Source organism: Meles meles, chromosome 12, assembly GCF_922984935.1.
Source record: "Meles meles chromosome 12, mMelMel3.1 paternal haplotype, whole genome shotgun sequence".
Lineage (NCBI taxonomy): Eukaryota > Metazoa > Chordata > Mammalia > Carnivora > Mustelidae > Meles > Meles meles.
The window spans coordinates 20,225,090-20,242,980 of NC_060077.1; the positions used below are offsets into that span (position 1 = coordinate 20,225,090).

Sequence of the window (17,891 nt, forward strand, 5' to 3'; positions counted from 1 at the left end):
GAAATGCCCAGAGGATTAAGAGAATTGTGGCATTCTGTTGCTCAATTAATAGGCTTCAGAGTTTCATTTCCTCCTTTCCTCTGCCCCTGTTTGTCTGCGCACACCCTGCAGCGGTGGGGGAGCCTACACGGATGCCCATCATCATCCTGGTCCGTGGTTGCTGCTGTCCGTTCTGGGGGCTGACACCTGTGCCCGCGTGTCCCCCACCACGGTGTCACATGGAACTTCACTGACCGCCATCCTCTCTTCTGCCTCCTCCTTCCCTTCCCCAACCCCTGGCACACACTGGCCTTTTTATTCCCTCTATAATCTCAACTTCTCTAGAACGTCACAGATTTGGAATCCTGCGTGCAGCCTTTTCAGACTGGCTGCTTTTCACGTAAGACACATCTGAGGTTTCTGCATCCGTAGCTCATTCCCTTCTAGCCCTGAAGAATACTGTATTGTTTGGGTGGGTTACTTTATCCAGTCACCCAACTGAAGGACACCCCAGTGCTTCCAAGTTTGGGCAGTTACGGCTAAACTGCTAGAAAGGCCCCTGTGTAGGAACCTGGTGGTGAGGGCTGGGTGTGGGGTGTGGCAACTCTGCAGGAGGGGCTGGCTCCCTCCTTCCTATCCGAGGACCTCCCTGTTCCCCAGCTCATTCCAGGCATGTTCACCATTGCCCAGGCTCACAGGGGCCCTTGCCAGGAGGACCAGGCTCAGGCTGGCCACCGTCATTGGCGGGGTCTGAGGAGGGAGCAGGTGTGGTGGTCTGCTCCCCAATGACAGGTGACCAGGAGCCTCTCTCCCCTGACAGTGGGCAGTTCTGACCTGTCACAGTGCTTACCTTCCTGCCAGTTTCACTCCTACAAGGACCCTAGCATAGGCTCCTGCGGGGACACATGCCTCCATCCTTCCTACCTGATGTAACTTGGCTGGGGGCTTCCCAGTCAGAGGTTGCACATGCATAGTCCGAGGGGGTGTTGGGTCTGCCCCTGCCACAGCTCTCCACATGGTCTGGGTCTCTGTTCCAGCACTAAGGAACCCTTGGCTCCCATGCGGTGGGGAGGGAGAGCCTCAGTGTCCAGCCTTCCTGGCTCCCTGGCTGGGTTAGTCCTCTGCCCATCTGGAGCCGTCCCAGTTGTCCAGGTCCTGAATTCCCGCGGATGCCCCCAGCCTGGGACCCCATCTCTATCTCCCTATGCTGGGTGGGGCCCGTGGCCTCAGAGCTGCTAGGGCTGGGAGGGAGCATTCCCTGCAGAGGGAATCTTCCGGAAGAGGTTTGGGGGGGGGTGCCCTGTGTGAAGGTCGGGTGCTCTGTGGAGCTGGCCCAATGCTTCCTAAAGCTGCTGAGCCATCAGAGCTCCCCAGGTCACCCAGCCCTGGCACAGAGACGCTGTGCTACCCCCTCCCGCAGAGGGGAGAGCTGTCCTGGGGGTCCGGTAGCATGGGTGAGCATCCCCTCCCTCCAGCATGATCTCTTTGTCAACCCATCCTTGCTTTTGAGCTTAGAGGAGCCTGGTTATGGTGTGGTCCATGGAGACTCTTGTCAGCAACCACCAACCCACTTTCTGGGTCCCGACCTGCCTGTTGTGGATGCTGGGTATGAATGAGAACCTACACTACCTGGGCCTCTGATCTGGTCTCTTTAACTGCGGGCAGTTTCCAAGACTAACATCGTGGACGCACCAGTGCTTCGGCTCCTTTTGCATATGGCGTTTATTGCTTTGGGATGCCCCGTTTTATTTTTCTGCTTGGGTTGGTCACTGGGCGTCCCCCCACGAGAACGTGAGCTCCCGAATTGCTCTGGTCAATTCCCTGGCTCCGGAAGGAGACTGGTCCCTGTGCCGTCCGGGGCCTCTCCTGCCGCCTCCCAAGCCCTCTCACAAGGTCTTCCCCAGGACCGCTGCTCCCAGGTGTGAGCCGTGAGCAGACGCTCGGCCACCGCGGATCCGGGAGACGCAGAGTCCGGGGAGGCGCTGGTGTGCTCGCCTTCCGGGCAGGGGCTCACGCCCGCCCCCGGGGTCCTCCTCAGGAACGCCGCGTCCGCGGCACTCGTCCTGTCGGGTACCTGTCTGCACCTGCTCGCTCCCCGGGAGCCCCGCGCTCTCCGGCGGCGCGGCCCCGCCCCTCCCCTCCCCGCGCCCCTCCCCTCCCCTCGTTCCGCTCAGTAGGCCTTTAGTCCGCGCCCGGCCGCCGTCCGGCGCGCGTCCCACTTCCGCCTTCGCCCACGTGGTCCGGCTCTGGCTCACTCCGCGGCGCCGTGAGTCGGGTCGGGTGGGAGCGTGTCGGTCTAGTTCCGGGACAGTGGCCGGAGGCCACCGGACTCCGGAGGGGGAAGCCGGCCGGGCGGGGCGGGAGGGCCGGGAAGGGCAGGCGCCGCCGGGGAGGTCGGCCGCCGACAGCGGGGGCGCCCCGGGGGAGGGGGCCGGGCCCGTGCCACCCCCGCCCCAAACACCCCGCTCCCTGCCGCGCATGGCGGCGTCCAGCCTGCGGGCGGCGGCCGGGGCCCTGCGGAGAGCCTGTGGAGCGTGGAGCTCGCGCCTGGGACGGCGTCTGCTCTGGTAACCGCGGCGCGTCGCCCGGGCCCCCGCTGTCCAGGCCGCGCGCCCCGGCCGCAACGCTCACTCGGGCCGTGTCCTTGCAGCTCGCCCCCCATGGCCGGGAACGTGCAGGCCCCAGCCCCCGTGGGCACCGCGCGGGAGCAGGACCGGAAGGCCCGGAGCGGCTGGCAGGGCGGGGCGCGGATCTGGGAGGACGCGGAGCAGCAGGCCAAGAAGCTCAGGAGCAGCCCGGACGGGGAGCTGCAGAGGAAGCTGCCCAAGCGGAAGATCGTGCTGCTCATGGCCTATTCCGGGAAGGGCTACCACGGCATGCAGGTGAGGGCACCGCGCGGGGCTCCCTCCTCCGACCGGCCTCAGGCTGGGACCTCGCGGGGACAGGTGTCCAGCTAGGGCAGCGCAGGACACGGGGCCTCGCTCTTCGGAGTCGTGGTGAGTCCCCTGGGCGGGGTTTCCGCTGGAGCCCTAGCGGCTGGAGCCCTGCTGTGGCCCTGCTGTGGCCCCGGGAGGTGCCCCGCTGGGATTGTGGCCCCGCTGGGATTGTGGCAGACCAGCCTGTGGCTGGAGGCCCTGACTGAGGCTCTCCCTGCTCCTCTCTCTCTGGAGGCTGAGGGGCTGGGAGGGGCATCTGCCAGTGTCTGTCAGAGGCTGGAGCTCAGAGGTTGTGGGGAGGTAGAATTCTCAGAATTCTTTTTTTTTTTTTTTTTTTTAAGATTTTATTTATTTATTTGACAGAGAGAGAGATCACAAGTAGGCAGAGAGGCAGGCAGAGAGAGAGGAGGAAGCAGGCTCCCTGCAGAGCAGAGAGCCCGATGCGGGACTCGATCCCAGAACCCTGAGATCGTGACCCGAGCCGAAGGCAGTGGCTTAATCCACTGAGCCACCCAGGCGCCCCGAATTCTCAGAATTCTTGGAAGTGGGGGTGCGGGTGCTGCACAAGTGCATGTCGACTCTCCTTGGTCCCGCAGTCTGTTCTGCAGCATGGGTTCCGTGTTCCGTAAGCTTGCTGAAGCTTGACTTGGGCATGGAGTTGAGTGCCGTGCCGGGAGCGTCCAACACAACTGTCCTGGGCGCTCCAGGTGTTGTAATAGTTCTCACTGCGAACGGCGGGAGACCTGGGGTTCTTTGTGTCTCATTTTAGGGAAGAGCGTGGGTGGCACCGGGGAAACTGACGTGGCATGGGGTCAGCTGTGCCAGCGGGTCGGTGACTGCCTCAGGAATGGAGGGACCACCCCTGCTGCTCCGGATGGGCCGTGAAATGCTTTTGCGACTGTGATTTTGACGTGCATTTTTACTTTAGGCGCCGTCTTGAGAGCTTTGTTGAGGCTCACTGGCTTCTGCTTGCCTCAGTTTCCCCGTTAGAGAAATGTGGGGGGTTGGAGAGTGACAGTGGCTCGCTGTGCTGATGGAAGGACCTTCCAAGAGCCTGGCACTTGGCCGCCTTCTCCACCGCCGCTTCTGTGTCCCCTGCGTGGGTGTTTGAGCAGCATTTATGACTTGATCGTCTCAGTAAGGGCTGTAAGGTTGACCTTGGGAAGAACTTCCCCTGTGGTGATCGTGGTGGACTGCTCGTAGGCCCTTGTGTCCCTGGTGTGCGGGGGGCTTTCTCTGAGGAGCATCCTGGTGGTCGTGTGACCTCATGGATGTGCAGGGACCTGCAGGCACTCGGTTGTGGTTGGGGCACACTGAGAGGGTAGCGTTAGGGGGTTCTAGAAGCAGTGGCTTTCCCTTGCACACGGTAGTTCCAAAAAGTTGTACAGGCTGGTCACGTGAGCTGAAGGGGTGCCGGGATGCCAAGGCTGGGTTTCCTGCTTTGAGCCAAGGGGTCTGCCTCCCCTTGGTGATAAGGGGGATGTCCCTCTGTGGCTTGCTGCTGCTGATCAATGGGTCTTGGGTAGGAGGGGCGCTGGTTTCAGATCTGACCAGGTGGGAGGCAGCGGTGTCTCAGGTGATGCCCTCTGTGGGCTGTTTGACCTGGCTGCCCAGGATGGGAAGTTTCTAGAGACTGGGTATGCTTAGGTAACTCTCTCACTCGCTATGGAACAGGGAAGTGCCGTGGTGTGTCCCCAGGGCCACAGGTATGGGCCCAGCACCCAGGCGTACTACAGGGAGCAGCGTAGGCCTGGGGCTGCCATCTGTGGGCAGTGACTGAGTGAAGAAAACTGGTTTGCTCCTCTTTCCTTCAGAGGAATGTTGGGTCCTCACAGTTCAAGACCATCGAAGATGACTTGGTATCTGCCCTGGTCCGGTCGGGTTGTATTCCTGAAAATCATGGCGAAGACATGAGGAAAATGTCCTTCCAGCGGTGTGCCCGGACAGATAAGGTAGGCACTCCCTGTCCCTCCCCTGCAGGTTTGAGCAGCACCTGAAGCTGCCAGTCTGTGTGACACACCACAGGTCAGTGTCTGTCTGTCAGGACTGTTGTCTGTGAACGACAGACGCACAGACCCAACTAGCCAACATGGAAAGAAAGCCATCGCCATGTGTCACTAAAAACTTATCTAAGCATTTCCAGTCTGTGTGTGGCGGGATCTGGAGGCTGAGTGCTGCCCAGACTTTGTGTCTGTGCGTTCTCTGTGGCTCCCACAGGTGGCCACATGGTGGTCACAGTGTCCCGGTGACTCAGGCTTGACGGTACACATAGGATCGAGTGTCCCGTTTTCCAAGAGGGGGAAGGAAACAGATGACCCTGGTGTGAGTAATCTGTTTTATTTAACTTAGTTTATCCGAGATAGTCTTTTTTCACTATGTAATCAGCAGGAATACAGTCGGCAGAACGCAGTTCCCGTTCTCTGCAGGTGCAAGTGTGTGTGTGTGTGTGTGTCGCGGCTTGGTAGCCCACTACGTACTCCACGCTCATGGTGCATCACCTCTGCTCTGGCCGCGTCTCGGGGACTGGGGGGCTTTGGTGGCTGTGGCCCTGTGCTGTCCATTCAGCCCTAAGATTGGGCCCCACTGCAGGGACTCACTGCCTCACACATCTGTCCCGGGCTCAGTCCTGGGCGGCGTGGCAGCCATGCCGAGTGGTCTCGTGTTCCTGGGTGTGGGTTTGGCATGGGCAGAAGGTCCCCAAGGGAGAGTGGAGGGGAGCGGGGCAGGTGGGTAGGGCAGAGGCACTAACCTCACGCTCCTCCAGGAAATGCAGAGTGCACCGCATGCCCTCTGTTCTGCTCTGCATCCCCGGCCCTGAGCGGCTTCTGTGGTCGCCTGAGGTCCCTTGGGGGTGTGACCCAGACATGGGCAGGTCAGGGTCCTGAGCAGCCGAACCATGGCCACGTCTGCAGGTACGAGATCCCCTGGGTTCAGGCGCCGGGCGGAGACTGCAGAAGAGGCACGTTGTACAGATAGCAGAGGACAAACACGGGGCTACGGGTTTGCGTCTTGTAGGTGATGTGGTAATGTTTCTCACGGCTCAGGCTAGGGTCCTGTGGTTCCTTACAGTCTCCCTTTTCTCTTTAATTGTTCCAGTGACTACACTCTGGGAGTTTTCTAGGCCAGAGAAAAGCAGATGTTTGCCTGAGCTAACGGTGGGGCTACAGTGGGGCTTAATCCGCTATTGTTTGGATTGTGTTCAGATGCGTTTTCCCCTCCCATTCTGGGGAACCCGAAGAAACATGAAACTTCCCATACCAACGTCCTAGCTCGTCTCTCCACTTAATATATCTGGCCTGATAGAGGAAGAAATGATAGCATTTTCTTAGTTTTTTTTTTTTAAAGATTTTATTTATTGACAGAGATCTCAAGGAGGCAGAGAGGCAGGCAGAGATGGGGCGGCAGGGGGTGGAAAGCAGGCTCCCTGCCAAGCGGAGAACCCGATGTGGGACTTGATCCCAGGACTCTGGGATCATGACCTAGCTGAAAGCAGAGGCTTTGACCCAATGAGCCACCCAGGCACTCCTATTTTCTTAGTTTTTATTTCAGGTTTTTTAAGAAGTAGCTTTGTTGTGATACTGCTCACTCCTTACAGTTTGCCCACCCAGAGCGTGCGGGTCACTGGGTTCACGCGTGTTCAGAGCTCTGTGACCATGCCTGTAGCTGGTCTGGGGACACTTCCAGCTCCCCAGGAAGGACCCAGGTCTGTTAGCCGTCTCCTGCGCCAGCAGCACATCCAGAATGTTCTCATTTACACACGTGATTGGTAAAGAAACAGCCATGCTGTCTATCTTCGTTTCTTTTTTTTTTTTTTTTAAAGATTTTATTTATTTATTTGACAGAGAGAGATCACAAGTAGATAGAGAGGCAGGCAGAGAGAGAGAGAGAGAGGGAAGCAGGCTCCCTGCTGAGCAGAGAGCCCGATGTGGGACTCGATCCCAGGACCCCGAGATCATGACCTGAGCCGAAGGCAGCTGCTTAACCCACTGAGCCACCCAGGCGCCCCGTTTCTTTTTTTTTTTTTTAAGATTTTGTTTTTTTAAGTAATCTCTACACCCAGCATGGGGCTTGAACCCACAACCCTGAGATCGAGACTTGCACGCTTCACTGAGCCAGCCAGGTGCTCCTTCTCATTCCTTTTTTTTTGATCTAAGTGTTTGAAATCCGTTCTGTATTTTCGGCTGCTGGAACGACTGGGATGCTCTGTATTGCAGGACGTGGAACCAGGGGCAATAGGTTTAGTCTGGGTAACATTGTCAGTGTTCATTTTTTATTTCTTTTCTTAAACTTCCGGTTGTTTTTTAGAAAGGGAGAAGAGGCAGAGGGAGAGGGGGAAGCAGACTCCCTGCTGGGCATGGAGCCGGGTGCGGGCTCGATCCCAGGACCCCGGGATAATGACCTGAGCCGAAGGCAGATGCTTCACTGGCTGAGCTTCCCAGGCACCCCCCTGTCTCTCCAGGTTCTTATTGGGCAGAATGTCAGCCCTGCAGGCGTGTGGGGGTGCCACGGTGGATGCCGGACCGGCCCTCTCCTCGATTCTGCTGTGATACCATTTTACCACGTTTCTCTTTCCATCCTTTCTTCCCCTGAAACTGTTTGACAGTTTGAGAGTCTGTCGTGGACCTCATTATCTCCCAAAGCCGCAGGCCTGAACGTGCAGGGATGGTGGTGCCTGGGGGGGGGGGGTCTCCCCTTGGGCAGTCCAGCACTGATGGAACACCACTGCCTGCGCACCCTGGCTCGTTACTGACCCGGCCCCTTAGCCGCAGTCTGTGTACGCACATGTGCTCCCGTCCTTTGAGCTCCTTTTAATCTGTCCCATCTTTTCTTTTTTGGTCTTTTCTGACATGTTTTTGGGCACTTGGGGCCAGTTGTTTTAATGAATGTCCTCGGGATTTGTCTGATTGCTTTCTTGACTCAATCAGAGTTTCGGGCAGGGATGTCCCGTGTGTAGTAGTCTGACCTCTTGGCACGGGTCTGTGGGGTGTCTTTAGATGACGTTCACGCGGTGCCGTGATGTGGGTGCTGCTGAGCTGCACGCCTGCCCGTCTGCACCCAGGAGAGCACCCTGTCCCCTGCCTGCCCCCCAGCAGCCCTCCTGTCTCCTTCCCTGCCCCCGCATGGTCCTGCCATGCTATCTGGAAAGCCAGCCTCTAGACGAAGGTTTGGCATCGGGTTGGGAAGCTTGCTCACCCTGATGGGCATTGCCTGTGTAACCAGCTCCCTTTGACTGTCCACGTCGTGCCCCGTCCCTGTTCACAAGATAATTGCTCTCCTGACTTAGATGGCACAGTGGTCCTCCCCCCAGTTTGCGGGGGATGTGTTCCAGGCCCCCTGGTGGATGCCTGGCCTGTCGATGGAGCTGAAGCCCCGTTCTGCTGTTTGCTCGTAGAGGTGGCCCAGGGACAGATGAGCAGCAGTCCCTCAGGGCAAGCCAGGGTGATTACAGCTGTGTGCTGGCCTGGAAGTCACTCGAGGAGGGGCTCTCAGAAGGCCTTTGGCCCGTCCCTGCTATCCCTGCGACAAGGGCAGACAAGATGAGCCTCCGCGATGAGATGGGTGCAGATGGCTTGGGTTTGTGCTGGAGCCGGAGGCTCGTCCTGGTGGAGCGTCAGCAGCACTGGTGACTGGGTGCCTGGAGCAGGGATGGCAGCGCCGTGGGCAGGGCTGGGCGAGCTCTTCTTGCTCGGCCTCCTATTCTCCTGATGAAATCACTTGCTCTTCTTCCCCCACGTCGTGCAGCGTTCGGTCCAAGGGGGCCTTTCTTTCCTGCCTGCGTGACGTGTGTTTTGCTGGGCTCTGAAGCCATCCGTGATCCTCTCCCGGGTGTGCTTGCCTGGTTTCTTGGGGGACCGAGCGCTGTCCTCAGGTCTCACCAGCCTCTCAGATGCGTTTCCAAAGTCGAACTTGTACGGGAAGTAGCCTAGTGTTGGCGTGGTCCTTCCTCTAGGAACCACCATGTGGAAGCGTGTGCCTGACCCTTCTGCTTCCTTTGTAGGGCGTGTCGGCGGCTGGCCAGGTCGTGTCCCTGAAGGTGTGGCTGATAGACGACATTTTAGAAAAGATCAACAGCCACCTTCCGCCTCACATCCGGATCCTGGGTAAGCGCAGCAGGGCATGGCCCTTTGCCCCGTGGCGGCGGGTCTTGCTGGGACGTGAGGCCGCACCAGATTTCTCTGGTGTGGAATTAGGACTCCGAGCGGTTGCTTAGCGGTTGGTAAGAGTGGCTGTGAGTCATTTTAGAGGTCGCCGCCCCCTCCTCCTAAAGGTTCCTCCCTTCATGGCAGTGCCTTGTTTCAACCAAACACCGGACACAGGAGTCCAGATTTGGTTGAGTTAAAATGGGTGATGATTCTCCTTTATAACAAGGTTGGTAAGCGGGGTTTTTAGGTCTTTGTTAAACCAGCCCCATCTGACCCTGCTTTCTAGTGGCGCTTCTGGTCCATTTACCTTTCCCGGCCATTGGGTTTGTCGCTGTAGACCTGCCTGTCTGTTGCTTTTGTCGCTGGCGTTCTGTGCTCTCCTTTTGTTCTGTTTTCTCTTTTGGATTAATGAATGTATTTTATAGTTCCATTTCATTATCACCGTGGTTGCCTTCTTAGGTGTAACTCATTGTGGTTTTTAGCGATTGCTTTGGGGGCTAAAGCAGGGGGCAGAAGACCCTCTGTAGCAGGCCGGCCTGTGTGGCCACCATGCGTTCCTTGACTTTCCCTGCCCCCGCTGCCCGCGTCTTTGCAAACAGGCTATTTGGTGGCCTTGGTGGCCGTCTCTATTAGAGCATCTTTCTCACCTCGCTTTTTGTAGTGTCTGAAGACGACAGCCGCGTCCCTGCATCCGTTCCCCAGCCTCGCAGCTGGTGGGTATCATACGACCCCATGTGGTGCCCACCTATGCTGCCTAGTTTTCCTTCTAAGCTGCGAATTGAAAAAAACCTCTTGAGCCATACTGGCATATAATGAAGCCTGTATCTAAGTGTACAGTTCTGACGTGCATGCGTCCGTGCGCCCACATCTGTGGAGCATCCCGGCTACTACCATGAGCCCTCCGCCCCCTCCCCTCCTCACTGGCCACCACCGACCGGCAGTCTGACGCTGTGGGTTAGTTCGTGCTCTTGGCGTTTTTCCTGAGCAGAGTCAGGCCCCGCGTGTGGCTCCTTTCACGGAGCCAGGTGCTGTGTGGACGTGACACGCGGGCGTGCTGCACGCGGTTTCTCCATGGGCTGCCTGAGGGTGCTGGGCTTGCGCGCCGCCGCGGACACAGCTGCCATGGGCATTGGGTGCAAGCGAACGGAGGCTTAGTGTGAGGTTAGTAATGCTTCCTGTGACTCTGTCCGCTACCGGATGTCTGTGTTTGCTCTGTTGCAGAGTTTCTCTGCCTCTAGGGAGGGTCCCCCCCGGGACACTCCTCGTCACATAAATCCTCGTGAAGGCCAATTGACGTGGCCTCTCCCACATGGGAGGTCTTCCGTGTGGTCCGTAGATCGGGCCCCAGTTTTGCTAAAACAACACCGAATCCCGTACAGTTACCATAGTTGTCAGCGCTCCTCGTGCAGTGTGACATGCAGGGTGGTTTTCCTTGTTGTGGCCCCAGAGCTTGGCCATCAGGCAGCCTGGACGCTGATCCTGGCAGGCAGTCGCCTGCACAACGCATCTAGGGATGCTCAGTGCGGATGAAAGTGTTTAATGCCAGGCAAGGAAGAAAACCTGAAATTACCCCCAAATGAGCCCTGATAGTAGAGTGAGAACGAGGACGGTAGGAGCCCTGGGGCTGGGCCGGCTGGAGGTGTAGGCCCAGACCCACCCCTGTAGGCCCACGGAGCCCTGATGCAGCTCAGGCTGCACGCAGGGTCCTCGCTGGAACTGTGTGTCCTTGGGGAAATTCTATACGCACAGATATGTCTGCTTCACACAAGTGGTGCCTGCGTGCTTCATCCTGTCTTCATTCTTCCCCTTCCTTTTTTTTTTTTTTTTTTAAAGATTTTATTTATTTATTTGTCAGAGAGAGAGAACGAGCACAGGCAGGCAGAGTGGCAGCAGAGGAAGAGGGAGAAGCAGGCTCCCTGCCGAGCAAGGAGCCTGATGTGGGACTCGATCCCAGGACACTGGGATCATGACCTGAGCCGAAGGCAGCCGCTTAACCAACTGAGCCACCCAGGCGTCCTGGTTAGCGCGTCTGTCGGGCACCTGCTGGGCTGTCAGCGCTCAGAGTGCGGGTCTCTGCAGGCCTGCTTCCTGGTGTTCGGGGGCTGTCTGCTGCTTTGTTCTGCAAACACGCTAGAATGCGTGTGATCGCTTCTCTTGTGGGTTTTCTAAGTTGTCTCGAGTTCTTTCAGTTGTTGCTGAGCTGGTTGTTGTTGCTGCCTGGTGGCCTCGCGGAGGACAGTTTGTAGAGTGTGGTTTCAGGTCCGCAGCGCATGCCGTGGAGAGCTGCACAGAGCAAGAGCATGTGCTGCCCTGCTCCTCCGTGAACGTGGGTTTTAACATCAGCGTGGGGTTTTGATGAGTCGGCTTGTGCATTTCTGCTGTGGAGCGTCTGGCATGGGTGGGTTCAGGGCGTGGAGGCCAGGCCTGCGTCTGGTCCAGGCGCTCGTTGGCCCGGAAGCGTTGCCCTCACTTGCCTCCTCTCCCCCCAAGGACTGAAGAGGGTCACGGGTGGCTTCAACTCCAAGAACAAGTGTGACGCCAGGACCTACTTCTACATGTTGCCCACATTTGCCTTCGCCCACAAGGACCACGACGTGCAGGATGAGAGCTACCGGCTGAGTGCGGAGACGCTGCGGCATGTGAACAGGCTCCTCGCCTGCTACAAGGGCACGCACAACTTTCACAACTTCACCTCGCAGAAGGGGCCCCGTGAGGCCAGCGCTCGGCGCTACGTCCTGGACATGTTCTGCGAGGAGCCTTTCGTGCGGGACGGCATGGAGTTCGCCGTGATCAAGGTGAAGGGGCAGAGCTTCATGACGCACCAGATCAGGAAGATGGTCGGCCTGGTGGTGGCCATCGTCAAGGGCTACGCCCCCGAGAGCGTGCTGGAGCGCAGCTGGGGGGAGGCGAAGGTGGACGTGCCCAAGGCGCCGGGGCTCGGCCTGGTCCTGGAGCGTGTGCACTTCGAGAAGTACAACCAACGCTTTGGCAACGACGGGCTCCACGAGCCGCTGGACTGGTCACGGGAGGAGGCGGGGGTCACGGCGTTCAAGGAACAGCACATCTACCCCACCATCATCAGCACTGAGCGCCACGAGCGGTCCATGGCCCAGTGGCTGAGCACCCTACCCGTGCACGACTTCAATGCCACCGCCCACGCTGCAGCCTGCTCAGATGCCAAGGTGGGGGCTGGGGCTGTGGGGCTGGAGGCTGGGGCTCTGGGGAGGCCGCAGACCCTCCCTTCCAGGTGCTCGGATGAGCTTGTCACCTGCTGCGCACGGGCGTCCTCATGTCTGTTGTGCAGATGAGCAGGCCGAGGTGCAGGGAGGTGTGTCAGCCTTTCGGGGTCACATAGCCGGGGGTGAGCAGGGGCAGGGCATGGGACCAAGTGGCTGGTGGCCCCACGGTGTTGCTTTGTGTGCGCTCCCCGCTCTGTGCCTGGTGACTTTGGACAGAGGCTGGGCTGGGTGGTCTGCCTTTCTGTTTGTGGGACGGTGCTGTGAGGACGAGCACTGTGGGGTCCTCATGTGTCTGTTGTCACACTTGCTCCGGAACATGGACTCCCTTAAGAGAGGCATGTGGGATGCTTGGCGGCCGCCCCAGGAGGCTGCTCTCTGACGCGCCCTCCTGCTAGGGCCGCGGCTCCGTGTGGGTTGTCCCTGCCAGTGGTAGTGTTAGGAGGAGGGCGCGTGTGCGAGGCGCTGGAGCTCAGGGTAGTCTGCGCCAGGAGGTCTTTCCCTGGGCTGGAAGGCGTCCCTGAGCCTGGGTTCTCTGCTGGCCCAGCAGCTCTCCACAGGCGCAGTCCCACCTGGAGTGCTGGAACAGTGCTTCCCATCGTCTACATGCCCCGAAATGCATGCTCCCTCCTGCATACCTGGGTTGTAAACTCACGCACGCAGGTGAGGCGAGGCGGCCAGGTGGGCCAGGTGTGGAAGAGCAGGTGTTCAGGCGGAATGATGACTGGCAGCAGCATCAGAGGGTGATGGGGATTGGACAGTGGAGACAGGAGCGCTCCTGCTGTCTCAGGGCACGGCGGGGGTGGGGTGGCGGTTGGGACAGCCACACAGGGAGAACTGAAGCTCTTCCGAGGAGATGGGCCTGCCGGGAGCTTGTGCGAGCTCTTCTGCTCTGGGTGTTGGTGGGGACTAGTTCTCCCAGGCACTGAGGCCAGACGGCGTGTGTGTGCAGGTTCAAGCCGGGGGCCCGGTGTGCCTCTGCTGGACTCCCGCCAGGACAGGCTCTTGCTGCCTGTGCTTGTCCAGTTTGGAGGAGCCTCGTTTTCCGTCCCCTGGGGGGATCTGACGGAGCCCCACGAAGACTCCCTTGTCCCCAACTTTGACTTTCCCTGAGCAGGTCAGGGGTCCGAACTTTTGGTGTGGAGACCAGGTGTTGGGCAGAGACCGGGCGCTTGTGCGTGTCCCTGAGGCCAGGCCAGGCCAGGTGGCCCTGGTTCTGAGTCCCCCGTGGACAGCCCACCCCAGGGGGGAAGCACCCACACTTTTGCTCTTGTCCTGCAGGTCCCCAGCCCCCCAGGAGACAGTGATTGAGGCGGCGGCCACCTGCTGGAGTGCCTTCGGGCTGGCCCAGTGTATGCCAGGAACCGCTGCTGTCACTGCTGCCGTCCTCACCACACAGGAGAGCCGTGCCGCGGCCCCGCAACCTCAGGGTCTTGAGACCTGCGTCACATTGGGCTTCATCCCAGGGAGGACCTGCTGTGAGTCTGTTCTCAGCTCATGCGTTAACCGTATACACCTCAGCATGTAAAGACACTATTTTTTTAAAGAAGTAATTTTTCTTATTAAATAAGTACAAACTTTGCTTAAGTAGTGCTGTTTTTTATTTTTCATTCTGTCTTTGGGAGGGAGTGATGCATGCTGTTAGGAACAAAGTGGCATTGGTGGGTGGAGGCCGGAGCAGGTGGGCCCGAGAGGCTCTACAGGACTAGCCATCAGGCCCTCAGGACCCGGCTTGGTGGCTTGGCGGCGTAGTAGAAGGCGGCACGAGCAGGGCCGGCCCTTCCCCCGGTCACATCCACCCCAGCCCTGCCCACATCTCAGATGGGAAGAGTGGGACAGATGAGGGGACCGAATGTGCCCCTCGGTGAGGCACATTCTTTCCCAACAGAAGACCTACCAGTAGCTTCTTCCCCTCGTGGTTAAGAGCATGTCATGCCATTTAGTCTAGCTGCAAGGGATGCTGGGAGATTCGCTTTACCAAGTGGCAGGCGCTGCTGCACAGCCCAGGAGTGACCTGTCAGTGAGGAGAGGGGAGTCAGGTGACGGGCAAGTCCGCGGAAAGCACGGGCAGCTTGCGGTGGGGGAGTGCCACACCGGAGTTTGTTCTGTGTGTGCGTGCTGGTGTCCGTGCATGGGTACACAAGTACACATGTGATACACGAGACATGTGGTGTCTGTACCGTGGGTATGCACATGTGCTTGTGTGTCTTTGTGGGTGCCTCTCTGCACACTTGTATGCATGCGTGTGGGGGCACAACCCTGTGTGCACGGAGCTGGGCAGATCTCTTCGAGAGCTTCTGGGTGCACAGATGGGGTGGTGCGAGTATCATCAGGAAGACCGCTGGGGATGCTGGTGTGGCCAGGGTGGGGGGTGGGGGCAGAAAAGCAGTTGGGCTTCTGGCTACCACGCGGACGGAGGTGAGCACAGGAGAGAGGACTGAAGGCTGAGCTGGGCTTCAGGTTTGAGGGGCTGATGAGCTGGGGCCATTCGCAGATGGGGCCATCGGGAAGGGCGGCTTGGAGGAGGTACAGAGGAGGTTGGCATTAGGTGTGGTAATGGGCCTCGTGATAACAAAGGCTCTTTGCGAAGACATTTCCAAGTGTAGAAATGAGCCTAAAAGCTGCTGGACCACAGCTTCACCCTTGAAAGGCTACAAAGTCTTGACCTCTAGAGTAGGTAACTCCCAAGTGTGACTCCAGGTAACAAATAGATGACCTGTGTTAGTCACCTCGGAGGATCCCTGGGTGTGCGGCGTTTTAAAGTAACGAACACGCTTGAAGCAACAGTACAGAAGAGAGTAGCTCTCATCCCTCATTCTAGGGCTTCTCCCAGAGAGCTCTGTGCATGGACGAGCCCATCTGGTCACCCTCTTCACACAGATGGCGACTCACAACACACTTGACTCTTGCCTGTCTCAACGTAGCATGGTTTTGCAGTCATGAAAGACTGTACTGTTCTTGCTGGTGGCTCACCGTTTCCACGCCACTCAGCCTGCTGCCAGGCGTTTGTCCAGACCATCCCATACGTCCTTGTTCACAAGTGTGAGTAGGCAGTGGATGCAGAATCAGTGGTCTGATGGGTTTTGAATCAGTTTCAAAAGCAGAGTCAGTGGTCTGATGAGTTTCACTCAACTTCAAGGGCTCCGTCCCTCCACGGAGCTCTGCAGATATCACATGATGGTAGCTGTTCCCCACTATCTCCAGAACCTTAGGGAAGCAAGTCTGACCTTGGGGCCAGCCTTTTCCTAGGTTGCATGATCCTTCCTTGAGTATGGGAGGCACAGAAAGTTAGGGCCAGGATCTGTGTAGTCAGGGCGTCAGATGCCAGAATGCAGTGTTGTCCCAAGGACACAGGAGAGCAAGAACCCGCACCTCCTTTCCCTGCCTGCTGGGTTCCCACATTGTCTGGCATGTAAGATGGGCACGCGAGTCAGCACCTGGGAGCCATGGGAAATCACGTGAACTGCTCTCACCTGTGTGTGTTGGGAGCACACAGGTCTCTGAGAGGAAGACATCACTGTTCTGTGCGTGGTTGGGAGATGTTTTCTTCAGGAAATTTGGGGCTTACAGATGGCTGGGGGTCTGCGGCTCAAGGACTTGGTTTGGAACTGGACCCCAGATCCCCTGGAATGATTTCCCAGAACAAAACGTAACTGGCCCACTGAGGCACCTGCCTCTGGAGCTGGGGGGACCAGAGAACCTGGAGCTCCCCCCCCCACCACAGCCACACACCTGGAGCTGCTGACAAGCTTCCCAGAGCTATGGCCCCCGGGGGAAGTGTTATTGTCAAGAAACCACCACTCATGAAAGAAACCACACAGCTCCATGCTGATGGCCACCTAGCACTGGGCCACCCTTGCAGGAGAAACATGGGTCAGACCTGCTTTCAGGCAGCAAGTGCAGCCAGGAGCAGCAGGAAGTCTGGGGCCACCTCCTTCCACCTCCAGTCTTGCATATATGCGGCAAACAGAAGGGCCTCACTCGGCCAGGACTCTGGCAGACCGAGTTTTTAACTTCCCGGCTTCACCAAGTAGGAGGGCGGCATGAGGGTTCAAAGAGCCAGTCCCCACCCAGGCAATTCAACGGGACAGAGAATGTTCTTTGACCATGGTTCTGGAACGCCTGGTAAGTGCAACTCCCTTCATAGCCAGGGTTTGTCTTTCTAAAATTTTCAGTTTAACACCAGAGGGCATTTGTACCTGCACTTTGCTGAGGCGTTTTTATCCCATTTGTCTTCTAATTTTTTCCTCAAATTTTTAAGATTTTATTTTTATTTATTTTTAAAAAAGATTTTATTTGAGAGAGACAGTGAGAAAGAACATTAGAGGGCAGAAGGTCAGAGGGAGAAACAGACTCCCCATGCAGCCGGGAGTCTGATGTGGGATGCTATCCCAGGATCCCGGGATCATGACCTGAGCTGGAGGCAGTTGCCTCAGCAACTGAGCCACCCAGGTGCCCAAGATTTTATTTTTATTTATTTATTTAAAAGACTTTTAAATTTTATTTATTTGACAGAGATCACAAGTAGGCAGAGAGACAGGCAGAGAGAGGAGGAAGCAGGCCCCCCCCAACACCCCGCTGAGCAAAGAGCCAGATGTGGGTCTTGATTCCAGGACCCTGAGATCACGACCTGAGCGGAAGGCAGAGGCTTAGCCCACTGAGCCACCCAGGCGCCCCTTATTTTTATTTTTAAAGTAACCTTCACACCCAGGGTGAGCACTGAACCCACAACCCTGAGATCAAGAATCGCACACTCCACTGGACGAGGCCGGCCAGGTATCCCTAGCCTTCGTTTTTTTAAAACGACTTTTTTTTATTGAGATGTCATTCACATACCATAAACGCATCCTTTCAAAGTGCACGATTCAGTGTTTTTTGGTACATTCACGAACCTGTGCAACAATCGGCGCTACCTAATTTCACAATATTTTCATCAACTGCCCAAGGAAATCCCGGGTCCAGTTGCAGGCGGCACCCCGGCCATGGCTAGCTACTGTCCACCGCCTGGACCCGCGCATTCTGCACCCTTCATGGAAATGCACCCCTGCAGCGCGCGGCCGGCAGTCTGGCTTCCCCACCGGGCCCGTGCTTTCGGGGTTCATCTCTGCCGTAGCAGGTGTCCCCTGGGTTCACTCCATTTCCCGGCCGTCAGCCGACGGGGCTGCGTCCGCGGACAGCGGGCACGAGCGAGCGGAGTCGGGGCGCGCCCACTGCACTTCGCCCCCCGAAAGCTCCTCCGCACCGGGGCGCCCGGCCGCGGGGTGCACAACAGGCGGCGCAAGCCAGAGAGCTCCCGGGAGCGGAGCCCGAGGCCCTCATCGGCTCTGCGGCCCACCCCGGCCCCGGGGTCTAACTGGGTCTTCACCCGTTTGGGGGGCGTCTTCTCTCGGCCGTGTTCACTGCGCCAGCCCTCTCCAGTCTGACGCCATCCGCGGGTCCGCGCCCGCCCAGCCGACCCCAGCGGCCCCAACCTCGCCCCACGCACTACTCGGCAGGGCCGGTCAGCCGTCGGCCCGTCGGCCCGCCCGTCGCCCGGCCGCTCTAGCCCGCTGCGCGTCTCGCCGCCTCCCGCCGCGGGACGTCACTTCCGGCTCACC

The 17,891-nt window shown here is 58.2% G+C and overlaps 1 protein-coding gene across 2 annotated transcripts; it reads left to right on the forward strand.

Annotated features, from left to right (window-relative positions):
• The first annotated feature begins 2,182 nt into the window (after positions 1 to 2,182).
• PUS1 (pseudouridine synthase 1) lies at positions 2,183 to 13,881 on the forward strand. 2 transcript variants are annotated; one of them, XM_046025943.1, is made up of 6 exons: positions 2,183 to 2,245; positions 2,630 to 2,861; positions 4,730 to 4,867; positions 8,914 to 9,016; positions 11,549 to 12,240; positions 13,576 to 13,881. In XM_046025943.1, exons 2-6 carry the CDS (start codon positions 2,640 to 2,642, stop codon positions 13,603 to 13,605), a joined length of 1,185 nt encoding a protein of 394 aa, XP_045881899.1. In that variant the 5' UTR covers positions 2,183 to 2,245; positions 2,630 to 2,639; the 3' UTR covers positions 13,606 to 13,881. The 2 variants fall into 2 exon arrangements, with proteins under 2 accessions (XP_045881899.1, XP_045881898.1); XM_046025942.1 differs by lacking the exon at positions 2,183 to 2,245 and adding an exon at positions 2,259 to 2,546.
• The last annotated feature ends 4,010 nt before the right edge of the window (positions 13,882 to 17,891 follow it).

Coding starts and splice junctions, on each gene's coding strand:
- PUS1 (XM_046025942.1), top strand. CDS start 2,458: ATGGCGGCGTCCAGCCTGCGGGCGGCGGCCGGGGCCCTGCGGAGAGCC. Junction 4,868..8,913: donor GGTGTGCCCGGACAGATAAG/GTAGGCACTCCC, acceptor CTTCCTTTGTAG/GGCGTGTCGGCGGCTGGCCA. Junction 9,017..11,548: donor GCCTCACATCCGGATCCTGG/GTAAGCGCAGCA, acceptor TCTCCCCCCAAG/GACTGAAGAGGGTCACGGGT.